The sequence below is a fragment of the Gopherus flavomarginatus genome, chromosome 1, assembly GCF_025201925.1.
Source record: "Gopherus flavomarginatus isolate rGopFla2 chromosome 1, rGopFla2.mat.asm, whole genome shotgun sequence".
In the NCBI taxonomy this organism is placed as follows: Eukaryota; Metazoa; Chordata; order Testudines; family Testudinidae; genus Gopherus; species Gopherus flavomarginatus.
The window spans coordinates 243253451-243266337 of record NC_066617.1 but is presented as its reverse complement, the minus strand read 5'-3'; the positions used below and the strand labels follow the sequence as shown (position 1 = coordinate 243266337).

Below are 12887 nucleotides of genomic sequence, written 5' to 3'. Positions count from 1 at the left end.
GTAGGCTTTTCATGACATTGTTGCAGACCTACAGGAATGTTTGTGCATATCTTTTCAGTGCAGTTGCTCCTGTGGGCTTACTCTATGGAGAAAAGCAACAAAGAGTCCTGTTGCACCTTACAGACTAACAGATGAATTGGAGCATGAGCTTTCGTGGGTGAATACCCACTTTGTCGGATGCATGTCACATGCATCCGACAAAGTGGGTATTCACCCACGAAAGCGCATGCTCCAATACAACAAAGTGGGTATTCTCCCAGGAGAGCTCATGCTCCAATACTTCTGTTAGTCTATAAGGTGGTGCCACAGGACTCTTTGCTGTTTTTACAGATCCAGACTAACATGGCTACCCCTCTGATACTTGACTTTATGGAGTAAGGGACTTTTGTTCCTTTTAACTATTCTAGTTATTTTTTAATATTTTGGGTTTTTTTAATAAAATAGTAAGACAAGGTTACTGAAGGTTACAGATGAGGGGGAGTTGCAGATTTTTCTGGTTTGGTTGATTTCTTTAAATATTTACATCTGAAGATTCTGCATCAGGAGATAAAACTATTCTGTTTTTTAAAATGTGCTCTGAATTTAGGTATGTCCTTTGCTATGACTATTTTCAGTGCTTCCGTCATCAATATGAAATACTGACCCAACATGATTGTGCTGTATCATTCCAAAGATCCATATTAATAACTCCATGTTATGCATTCTCATTGTATGAAAATATAACTTTGAAAGAGAGGTATATACAGTATAATGTTACAGATGATGGTTTTAATAGCTTCATCTTATGCACTGGCATGATGTACCATATCAGTATTTGCTGTTGTTATTGCTTCAGATACCTCTATTTCAAGCCATGTCACAGTGTTTCTGATACACATACAGACTCAACAAATTTCATTTTATCCCATAGTATCCCTTACTGTAACACAGAGGTTCCTGGATGCAAAGAGGAAATAGCGTAATAAAACAGGTGGTGTGCCTTTAATATTTAAAATTAAGGAGGGAAATTCTACAACCTACAGATCCTGTCCTAGAACAAGAAAACACACATTCATTCAAAGTGAATGAGTGTCCCAGGCTCACTCCACCTGATTTTATGACTGTAAGATCTTTTCTATCATTTGTATATAGACTCAACGTTTAACTAGAGCGGTACACCGTAGCATTGCCACAGTTAAAGATACATCAGCATACCACCACCTTAATTATAATACTGAACCACACATAACTTTTCTATCTAAATTGCTCTCTTTTAAATGTAGACTTTTTCTGAATATAATTTAATAATATCTTACGTGTACATTATATATAGTTCCTTTCATCTTGATGGATCCCAGATATTGTTCCTCTCATATATGTGAATCACTTCACCAGCAATGGATCACAAACTGTCTCTGGAGTGAAACCATTTTAACAACTGGGAAACATACGTTTAAGACAGGAAGTACAGCATCCTCTATCTATTATAATACGTTCTCCATATGAAATAAAAGATATTAATACTTGAATCAAAACTGAGGGGGACCCAAGTTCTCTATTATTAATAGTTTTGTAAATTATAATGAAAGCCAGAAGAAAATAATTTCATTTAGATTAATTAGAAAGAGAAAATTGGGCACATTTAAAGTCTATCTCAGGTTAAGAGATGTTTTTAAAAACATGAATGAGTAATATTAGCACTCAGTTCTAAGTCACTTTCTACATCTCTCAAGTACCATATATAAACATTAACAAGTCTTCTCTACAAGTACAAAACATGCAGCATCGAGTATGTCTGAAGCCAAATTTCAGTGAAACGATTTATGCAATAAAAGATCAAATGCAGCATGAGAAAAAACAAAAATTTTCTGACAACTCTTCAACATGATCACAGAAAATCGTATTCTGTGAAACAATTAGTGTCAGACAGAGCATTATTTTAAAAAGATAAAAAACAATTAGATGACTTTCAATGGGCTGGAACCACATTTGCTGTATTAACTTCCTGGTGTCACAATTAGCTAGCTCATCTTTTGTAAATTCACTGATTAGATTTTTGTTTTTAAAACTTGATTTTGAGGCAAAGTCACACCTTACATTAAAATATCAGTAAGAGCATTTATTTTAATTATTAAAGTTAAGCAGTAGGAGAAGAATATGCATGCAGTGCATCTATTTGAATAATTAATTATTTTTGTACACACAGCACTAACAGATATATATTACCATACTGATCTTTAATTATACTATTTTATACAATTAGTATTGAGAAATGTTTAAATAATAATTCATATTATTCCTCTTCCTCCTTTACTATCCAGCACTGCACTTAATTGTGAAGTCTACATTAAATTCACAACCTGCATTGAAATTCCTCCTTCTGTGTTTCAGTTTCAGAGTCTGAAGCAAACTTCCTGATATTCTACCCTGGAATGCTGTGAAATTTACACCTTCATGTCTGCACCTTCATGTTATATACCTTTGTGTTTTCAATTCACAAATCAAAACTACTGCAATATATTTTGCCCCTGGAGCCGCTCATCTGTACAGTTCAAACTGTCCTTTCCATACACACCATCCTAAACAATATCTCTAAAATTAGACAAATATTAGCAGGATGTAGTAGGAGAGGAGTTAGTTTTTAGAAAGACAAGTTAAATTGTGGAGTGAAAACAGCATACAACCTTGATTAATTCAGGAAAAGAGGACTAATTTAATTTAGTTTACTTTAGACTGCAGCTTCTGAATATTTCTGTGAAATAGTATAACAAACTTTTTTTAAATGAATGCAGCTTCTGATGATATAAGGGCTACAGCTACACTAGTACACTTCAAACCTTAATTCAACACAGGGCAGATCAATCACTGGATGCCATATGGCTTTCTATAATATAGCTTCCACCATGGAGCTGCACCAATGCTGAATTATGGATATGTGGCTTGCCAGCGTAGATAAGGTCAAGTAGGTTTGAGGTCCAAATTCCAGAACATGGAGACCTGAGGAGCTAAACTACAAATCTTTGGCTCTCTCCTATTCCCCCCAATGTTTTTTTAAATGTTTCTCATTGATACCTGATTTATGCACCTTTTATTCCAGTAACCATATCTTTTTGAGAATTGAGGACTACAAGGGTTAAAAAAAGCTTTCAGCTTCTGTATTTTAAAATATTTTTAGTTTACTAACTTCTTGACACAATTGTTGCATCTTTATTCCAATAAAAGTAGCAGATTACTGATCCAAGATTAACTATGTCCATTCTAAAACACATATAATTACTTTCACATTTTAAAGTGTTGTTTTTGTCATACTGTGATCACTACTTTGAAATCTTACCTAGACTAGGCTAACGTCCATATCAAAACACCCCTGTTCACAAGCTGGTTTGTTTTTTAATCACACTGTTTCAAATACATTCTTGATATTTTCTGATTTGTTAATTATATTTAAGATTACAACAAAATAAAATGTTTGGGTCAATCTTTGTCATAATATTTCTGTTCAGTTTTAAACTATTTTGACAGCATTACACACCCTAGGCATAATCCACAATTTTACCCTGCCAAGAAAAACTAATGCTAGAAGAATGCTCAGCTGACATAAAATTGTAGGCACACATCTGCTTTTTTTTTCTTTTTGGCATGTTATATGTTTTTGGGAATGAGAGCAAAACTCAAATCTGCATTAGAATTATTAGTATGGAAGAACATTACCCAATGAATCCATGTGTGAAAATCTGTGCTGTCCAGTCTTTGCATTAATTTTACAAAAATTAATGGTTGACACAGAAATTTATTTCACTCCTCCCTAGTACCTCAACTATACAGTAAGTTGATTCGGGCCTCATATTTTAAATAATCTCACTGAACTGCATCCCTATACCTGCAGTTCTGTTGTTATTCTTGTTAAAGCCGTCATCACTTCCATAAGAGCCACATTTGAAGCTAGTTAGAGAAAATAAACAGAACCAGTGAGCTGCAGTGATGCTGTCACTCACATGGTTTTCAGGCCCTCCCAAGTTGCAGGGAGCTGTTAGAAGCACCAACAAATTAAGAAGTGTTTTTAAAAATTTGTGTCCTTCTAAATTTAAGATTCCTGCTGTGTTGCTGTCTGGCCTGAAGAGATTCTCAGACTAATCATTTTTTAAAACCTCAAGCTTCCTTCATAGACACCTAATGTGGGGAAACAGAACATCATTAAGTTTTCTGTTGACCACAAAAATCATTTAAAAATGTAACACAAATGAACTGTCACCTGAAATACTGGCAATTAATAACAATATATATTCAGCATATAGAATGTGTCCACCAACTCTCCCCCCAGTGGCTGCGTGGGAAGAAAAGACTAGCAGTCTATGAGTTGGATTCAGTGAAGAAGTTCATCACTATCAATACTGGAAGAGTGATTTTAGAGAGGATGTAATCAAGTGGCCAAGAGTGTGGAAGAATCAAGTCCAGTGCCCAAGTTTAGCAGAGATGGAGGAATTTACTTGAGTTGCAGAATTCAAAAGCAGGCAAGGAGAACAGGGAGGATTCTAGCCTAGTATCTAGGTGCAGGATCAGGACAGAGGAAGGTAGCCAGGCAAAGCAGACAGTTCTTGTTCAGCAGGAGAAGTAGGGGGATTGATTTCTTATAGATTTATCACCACAGTATCTGAGCACATCACAAACACTGATCAATCCTCAACACTCACATGAGGCTGGGACCTGAGGCACAAACAGATCAAAACTCACGCCTGAATCTGAGGCAATGCGGGGAGCTGAAACCAGCTTTCCGGAGTCTGTCCAGCAACTGAAGCACAAGGCCACTCGGGTCCAGCAACAGAGAGGGATGCAAGGGCCTAACGCAGCGGCCTGGGGCAAGTGCAGAAACTGGTGGGGGGAGAGAGGGAGACTATGCCCCTAGCACGGGAATGGAGGCAGTTCAAGCAGCGAGGGGCCGTGTGCAGGTGTCTCCCAGTAACCGAGTATGCCAGCACTAACCAGGCAGGCTCAAGCCCACGAACTGCCTGCGAAGCCAGCAGGGGAAAGGGCCCAGCAGCCCGGAGCGGACCCAGCCCAGCAGCCAGGCGCGGGCAGAGGGCGCCAGCGCAGCGGGCCGCGGGGAGGCTGGAGCGCGCAGCTCGGTGGCCCGGCGCAGCAGCAGCAGCCGCGGCGTGTGCAGCTCCCGGGGGAGGAGCGCCAGGGCCAGGCCCTGTGGTACTGCAGCCCTGGCAGGGAGCGGCGCCCCCCGTGCGGCCGAAGGGCAGGCTGCGCACACGCAGGAGCCGGAGCCCGGGGGCGGCGCTGCAGAGCCTCGCTGTGCGCAGGGGCCAAGGTCACGGCCCAGCCCCCCCGGGGAGAGCGGGGCCCGGGTGGGGGAGGAAGGGAAGGCGACAAAGAGGCAGCGGCCGCCGGCCTCCTGCTCTCCCCCCTTGCCCCGTTAGGAGAGCAGGCTCAGTGCCCGGCGGTCCGCGCCTGGTGCCACTGCGCGGCTTCCCTGGCCTGCCAGCAGCGCTCCGCACGGGGCGGCTCCGAGCGCCGCTGGGCAGCAGCGGGCGCGGGGCGCGATGCTCTCACCTGGCGCGGGGGGCCCGCCGGGGCGGAGGCGGCGCAGCAGCTGGTGCAGGGCGACGGCGAGGCCGATGCAATAGAGCCGCAGCGCGGGCAGCGCCCGGGACAATAGCGACATGGCTGCCTCCCGCCCCTCGGCGCGGGGAGAAGCGGGGACGGGGCCCCGGCGCGCCTCCGTGTGTGTGTGTGTGTCCGCTCCCGGGCTGGGCGGGCGCGGCGCTGCTGCAGAGCTCACACCCAGCGGAACGGAGAGCGCCGCCGCTGTCACAGGCTGCACGGCCCGGACGCTCCGCCGCTCGCTTCTGGGCATGTGCGCCGCCACCCAGCGTCAGGGCGGGGGAAGGGGAGAGCGGCCCCTGAGCCCCATGTCTCCAGCAGCGCCCTAGGCGCCGGGGGGGGGGCGGGGGGAGACGGTGCAACCCTAGTTGGGGAAGAGATGCAGCCAAGGCTGCGCCAGCTGCCACGGAGGCGGGAGGTGCCAGGCCCAGCTGGCCGGGGACCGGGTTGTTTTTGAATTTGCTGAAGAGTCAGGCTGGAGAACTGAGCAGCTGGAAAGTAATGGGGCCCTGTGGGTGCCTCCTGAAAGGGAGCGCTGATCCTGGGCCCCCACAGCCATGAAAATGAGGCCAGGGCCCGCTGCCCTTAAATTATAAACTGCGCAGACTGGCAATGAGACACATATTTTTAACAAGCAGGGAAATAAACCCTAGGAGCAATATTACCAAGGATTGTGGTGGAGTCTCCATCACAGGCAACTTTTAAACCAAGATTGGATTTAAAAAAAAATGCTCTAGGAATTATTTTGGGTACGTTCCAAGGCCTGTGTTCCGCAGGGTGTCAGACCAGGTGATCACAATGGTCCCTTCTACCCTTGGATGTGTGATAATACAGTAACACCTCGCTTAACGTTGTAGTTATTTTCCTGAAAAATGCTGCTTTAAGCGAAACAATGTTAAGCAAATCTAATTTCCCCATAAGAATCAAATGGGGGAGGTTCTAAGGAAATTTTTTCACCATCCAAGATACTATTTTTTACATATATAGTATAAGTTTTAAACAAACAATTTAATACTGTACACAGCAATGATTGTGAAGCTTGGTTGAGGTGGTGAAATCAGAGGGTGGGATATTTCCCAGAAAATGCCTTTCAGCTAAATGATGGACTAGCACTGGGCTGAGCCATCAAGGGTTAACACGTTTATGTAGCCTCACATGCTACAAGGTAGCACAAATGGAGGGTGGAAGCCAGCATCTCAGAGACACACACCCTTTGTGTGAGAGAAACAGAGAGAGACATGCATTGCCCCTTTTAAGTACGCTGATCCCACTCTAAGTGTATTGCCTTTTTAAGTAGATCAGCAAGTTGAGATAGCAGCTACTGTCAGCAAGCTCCTTCCGTCCTGAGCCCTGTCGTGTCCCGCCCCCCCCCCCGCACTTTGTGAAGATGGGGTAAGCATGGGTCATGAGCAGGGGGGAGGGGGACACCCTGACATTAGTCCCCCCCTCCTCGCCCCCCACAGCAAGCAGGAGGCTTCTGGGAGCAGCTCCAAGGCAGAGGACAGGAGCAGCACATGGCAGTGCGGAAAGGGACAGCTGAACTGCTGGCAATTGATAGCCTGCTGGGCAGCTGCTGCACAGGGAACTTAAGGGGGTGGGGGCTGATAGGGGGGCTGCCAGTCCACCCTAGTTTCAAACCGCCACCAGCTAGCTGGAATGGGCTGCTCTTCCTGCAAGCAGTGGACAAAGCAGCCAGCTGCCAAACAACGTTATAAATGATCATTGTGCAACTTTAAACGAGCATGTTCTCAAATACATCAGCAACATCATAGGCGCCAACTTTCTCCAGTGCACATGGGTGCCCATGCCCCCGCACCCCGACTCCACCCTGTCCCCATCCATGGCCCTACCACCATTTCAACCTCATCCCCAAAGTCCCTGCCCTAACTCTGCCCCCTCCCTGCCCTGTCATACACAGATTGTTAAGGGTTAATGTCTCTTGTACCTGTAAAGGGTTACAAGCAGGGAACGGGACCCCAACCAGAAGACCAATCAGATGACAAGATACTTTTAAATTTGGGTGGAGGGAAGTTTTTGTGTGTGTTCTTTGTCCGTTATGTGTTCTTCTCTCAGAGGGTGTGAGAGAGACCAGACATTACTACAGGCTCTCTAAGTTTCTTTTCAAATAGTAAGTAAAAACAGGCCGTTTAGGCTTTTTGATTGTTTTACTCTATTTGCATTTGTGGATCTGGCTGGTTAACGTTTATATGTGTAGTTGCTGGGAATTTTTGATTTGTATTGGTACTGGGGGGAAGTCCCTCTGGTGTCTGTAAGCTATAGGACCCTGTAATATTTACATCTTGAAGTTACAGAGATAATTCTTTACTTTTTCCTTTCTTTTATTAAAAGATTTCTTTTTAGAGAACCTGATTGATTTTTTTTTCCTGTTTCCCTTGTTTTATTCCAGGGGATTGGGATAACTCACCAGGACGGGTGGGGGAGACGGGAGGGGGGACAGATAGAATCTCTCTCTGTTTTCCTTGAATCTGTTTGCCTCTTGGTGGAAGGGAAGGGAGATGCTTCTCTGTATGGTGATTTAAGAGGTTGGATCAGTATCTCTCAGGATAGCCCAGGGAGGGAAATTCTGGGAGGGGGAAAGGTGGGGGAATGGTTTATTTCTCCTTGTTTTAAGAACCCAAGGGGTCTGGGTTCTTGGGGTCCCCAGGGAAGGTTGTGAGGTCAGAGTGCCCCAAAGCACTATATTTTTGGGTGGTGGCGGTGCTATCAGATCTAAGCTGGTAATTAAGCTTAGAGGATTCAGGTGCTAGTATCTCATTTTCTGAACTCTAAGGTTCAGATCTGAGAGGGAATGCTATGACATGCCCCTATTGGATCCCTTCCCAAAATCCCGGCCCTGCCTCTTCCCACAGCACGCCGCATTCCCCTTTCTCACCACTCCCTTCCTGCCCCGCAAATCAGCTGTTTTGCGGTGCAAGCGCTGGGAGGGAGGGGGGAGAAGCAGGACCCGGCGGCAGGCTTGCAGAGGAGATGGAGGTGAGCTGGAGCAGGGAGGCGGGGTAGGGCCACAGGGAGCTGCCACCCACCAGTTTTTTTCCATGGATGCTCCAGGGCTGGAGCATGCACAGAGTTGGCACCTATGAGCAACATAACAATGAAACAACGTTAACTGGAACGACTTTAAGTGAGGAGTTACTGTATAGAATTTAGGTGTTATGTGACCCAGTGAAACTGAACAATGCTGCCCCCATCAACTTATCCATGCACCTCCCCCATCTGCGCCTTCCTTTTTGCCTCTATTTGTGACCGTATGTTCCATCATGACATATTATAATGTTGGAGTTTATGATCTTATACATCATACTCACGAAAACAAGATTGTCAAGGACTTTCAGGATCATCTAGTCCAGAGGTCAAACTCAAATGACTACAAGGGCCACATGAGGTCTAGAGCATTGGCCTGAGGGCCACATCACTGACACTCTCACCCTCACTGCCCCGGCCCTGCCCCCACTCCACCCCTTCCATGAGGCCCTGCCCTGTCCCGTCTCTTCCTACCCCTTCTCTGCCCCTTTCCATCCCTTTCCCCAAAGTCCCCACCCCAACGCTGCCCCTTCCCTGTCACCAGGGGGTGCAGGAGGGATGCAGGATATGGCAGGGCTCAGGGCAGGGAGTTGAGGTGCAGGAGATGTGCAGGGTGCAGCAGGGGGCTCAGGACAGGGAATTGGTGTGTGGGGTGCAAGAGGGGTGAGGGGTGTGGCAGCGGGTCCGTGCAGCAGGTGGCTCAGGGCAGGGAGTGCAAGAGGAGCGCAGGATGCGGCATGGGGGCTCAGGGAAGGGAGTTGGGTGCAGGAGGGGTGTGGGATGTGGCAGGGGGCTCAGGGCAGGGAGTTGGGTACAGGAGCGGTGTGGGGTGTGGCAGGGGGCTCAGGGCAGGGAGTTGGGTACAGGAGGGGTGTGGGGTGTGGCAGGGGGCTCAGGGCAGGGAGTTGGGATGCAAGAGAGGTGTGGGGTGAAACAGGGGGCTCAGGGCAGGGAGTTGGGATGCAAGAGAGGTGTGGGGTGCAACAGGGGGCTCAGGGCAGGGAGTTGGGATGCAAGAGAGGTGTGGGGTGCAACAGGGGGCTCAGGGCAGGGAGTTGGGTATAGGAGGGGTGTGGAGTGCAGCGGGGGGAGGAGGTGCGGCAGGGGGCTCAGGGCGGGGAGTTCGGTATAGGAGGGGTGTGGAGTGCAGCAGGGGCTCAGGGCAGGGAGTTGGAGTGCAGCAGGGGTGTGAGGTGCGGCAGGGGGCTCAGGGCAGGGAGTTGGGGTGCGAGGTGCGAGCTCTGGCCCAGTGCTGCTCACCTAGAGCAGCTCTGGGGTGGCAGCGGCACGCATCGGGGCCAGGGCAGGCTCCTGGCCCCATGTCATGCTGCTCCGTTCTAGGAAGCGGCCAGAACCACTGGCCCCGGGGGAGCGGGGGTGAGAACAGGGCTCTGCTGCTGCTGCTCCAGGTACCTCCCACGAAGCTCCCATTGGCCACGGTTCCCTGTTCCTGGGCAATAGGAGCTGCGAGGGGCGGTACCTTGAAGCAAGGCAATGCAAGAGCCTTCTGCCTCCTCTCCCCTCCCCTCCGGCCCAAAGGGATGTACTGCCAGCCACTTAAGGGAGCAGTGCAGGGCTTGCAGCGCCATGGGGGGCAATCCCATGGGCCGGATTCGGCCCGCGGGCTGTATTTTGCCCACCCCTGGCCTGGAGGAGGACAGGGAGGTGTGGGGAGCTTGGCAGGCTACACAGAAGAGCCCCACGGGCCGTGTGTTTAAGACCCCTGATCTAGTCCAAGCAGTTGCTATTTAAAAGGATTGGAGAGCTCAGGGGACCAGAGTCAGGGTGTTCAGAGATGGAGACGTTACAGTAATCAAGACAGAAAATGAAGAGCGTCTGGACAAGAGGTCCTGCTGTGTGGACAGCAAGAAGAGGTCCATTGTAGAAGTGTTTTGGAGGAAGAAGTGGCAAGAACTGAACACAGTCTGGCTTTTTAGGATAAGGTACAGGTAGGCATCAAAGATGATTCTCACATTACAAGCCTCAGTTACAGAAAGCATAGCAGTTTTGTCAGCAGTGACAGAGAGAAGAGTAGAGAACATTTGGGAGGAAAGAGTAAGACTTAAGTTTTTGCCATGTTAAGTTTAACATCAGTTCTGCTCCCAATCTCACCTAATGGAATTTCTGTAAATCATGTAAGCCAAACAGCAACATCAGTGACTCAGCAACAAGAGTTCTCAGTATCTGAAATAGGAGCTTTTTTTGAATCAATCCAATGATCTGGGGTTTTTTGTTTGTTTTGTTTTGTTTTTAATACAGTGTCCATCACTGTGGAATCTACTGTAAATATCTACCTGATAGAATGAATGGGCATAGCTTATGCTAAGCTAAACCAACATCTTCATGATAAATCTGCTGCTTGATTAAAAACAGTTTACCAAGTTCTCATTAGTAACCAACTCTGAAACACAAGTTAGTGGCTTTGTCCAAATAAAAAAAACATTGGTCGTTTCAGGCAAAATTTGGATGAGTAAAACTATTTCTCCATGCTAATTTTCCCCTACTGTTACTCACACTTTCTTGTCAACTGTTGGAAATGGGCCATCCTGATTATCACTACAAAAGTTTTTTTTTTCTCCTGGTGATAATAGCCCACCTTAATTGATTAATCTCGTTATAGTTGGTATGGCAAAACCCATGTTTTCATGTTCTCTGTGTATATATATCTTCCTACTGTATTTTCCACTGCATGCATCCGATGAAGTGGGTTTTAGCCCGCGAAAGCTTATGCCCAAATAAATTTATTAGTCTCTAAGGTGCCACAAGAACTCCTCATTCATTTTGCTGATACAGACTAACACGGCTACCACTCTGAAACCAGACACCCTTGAGTTAGCTTTCTTACTGCAGCAGCCCAAGTAGTCATATAAATCTGTTAATTTATTTTGCCTTCTAATTTGAGTACTACATAGCTTTGAATCACTACCCACAAGTTTCTGTCACAACAGATGACTAAATTTCATTGCAGCCATGTGACCAGAAAATCTCATTATGACCACATTTCATAGAAGCAAGCTGCAAGTTGTCCTCAGTTTTCAATTTTAAATCTTCTATTAATTTTTTTACATGATCATCACTTGAGACAGAATGACAAGGCCTATGTTCCTATCATTCTAAGTTCCAGGGAGCAGCTAATCAGAAGTCTTAAATTAATAATAATAATTAGGGCTGTCAGGCAATTAAAAAAATCATGATTAATCACACGATTAAACAATAATAGAATACTGTATCATTTATTTAAATATTTTTATGTTTTCTACATTTTCAAATATATTGATTTTGATTACAACACAGAATACAAAGTGTACAGTGCTCACTGTATATTTATTTCTGATTACAAATATTTGCACTGTAAAAAACAAAATAAACTACTGCAATCTCTTTATCATGAAAGTTGAACTTACAAATGTAGAATTATGTACAACAAATAACTGTACACTGTATTCAAATAACTTTAGAGCCTACAAATCCACTCAGTCCTATTTTTTGTTCAGCCAATCACTCAGACAAATTTGTTTACATTTGTAGGAGATAATGCTGCCTGCTACTTGTTGACAATGTCACCTGAAAGTGAGAACAGGCATTTGCACGGCACTGTTGTAGCTGGTGTTGCAAGACATTTACATGCAAGATGCACAAAAGATTCGTATGTCCCTTCATGCTTCAACCATCATTCCAGAGGACATGCGTCCATGCTGATGACAGGTTCTGCTCAATAACAATCCAAAGCAGCACAGACCGATACATGTTCATTTTCATCCTCTGAGTCAGATACTACCAGCAGAAAGTTGATTTTCTTTTTTGGTGGTTCCGGTTCTGTAGTTTCCGCATCAGAATGTTGCTCTTTTCAGACTTCTGAAAGCATGTTCCACACCTCGTCCCTCTCAAATTATGGAAGGCACTTCAGATTCTTAAACCTTGGGTGAAGTGCTGTAGCTATCTTTAGAAATCTCACATTGGTACCTTTTTTTGCATTTTGTCAAATCTGCAGCGAAAGTGTTCTTAAAACAAACGTGCTGAGTTATAGAATATCAGGGTTAGAAGGGACCTCAGAAGGTCATCTAGTCCAGCCTCCTACTCAAAGCGGGACTAATCCCCAGGCAGATTTTTGCCCCATATCCCTAAATGGCCCCCTCAAAGATTGAGCTCACAACACTGGGTTTGGGAGGCCAGTATGCAAACCACTGAGCTATCACCTTCTGAGACTACTATAAAATGAAATATATGGCAGAATGCAGGTAAAACAGAGCAGGGGACAT

At 45.8% G+C, this 12887-nt stretch overlaps 1 protein-coding gene across 9 annotated transcripts in view; it reads right to left on the bottom strand.

Annotated features, from left to right (window-relative positions):
• Positions 1-12887, bottom strand: part of ZBED1 (zinc finger BED-type containing 1) — a 254154-nt gene that overhangs the window by 231364 nt on the left and 9903 nt on the right. For 5 of the 9 annotated variants that reach the window (XR_007770959.1, XR_007770954.1, XR_007770957.1 and 2 more), the window contains exon 1: positions 4671-4762. The exons of 1 other annotated variant lie outside the window; for it this stretch is intronic. Coding sequence is in view for 1 of the 8 variants with exons in the window: in XM_050933119.1 (XP_050789076.1) it covers positions 5536-5647 (112 nt within the window). In the remaining 7 variants the exon portion in view is untranslated. Of the gene's footprint in view, positions 1-4670; positions 4796-5535; positions 5716-12887 lie in introns of those variants that run through there. 3 more of the 9 variants (XM_050933119.1, XM_050933072.1, XM_050933083.1) reach the window with 3 other exon arrangements.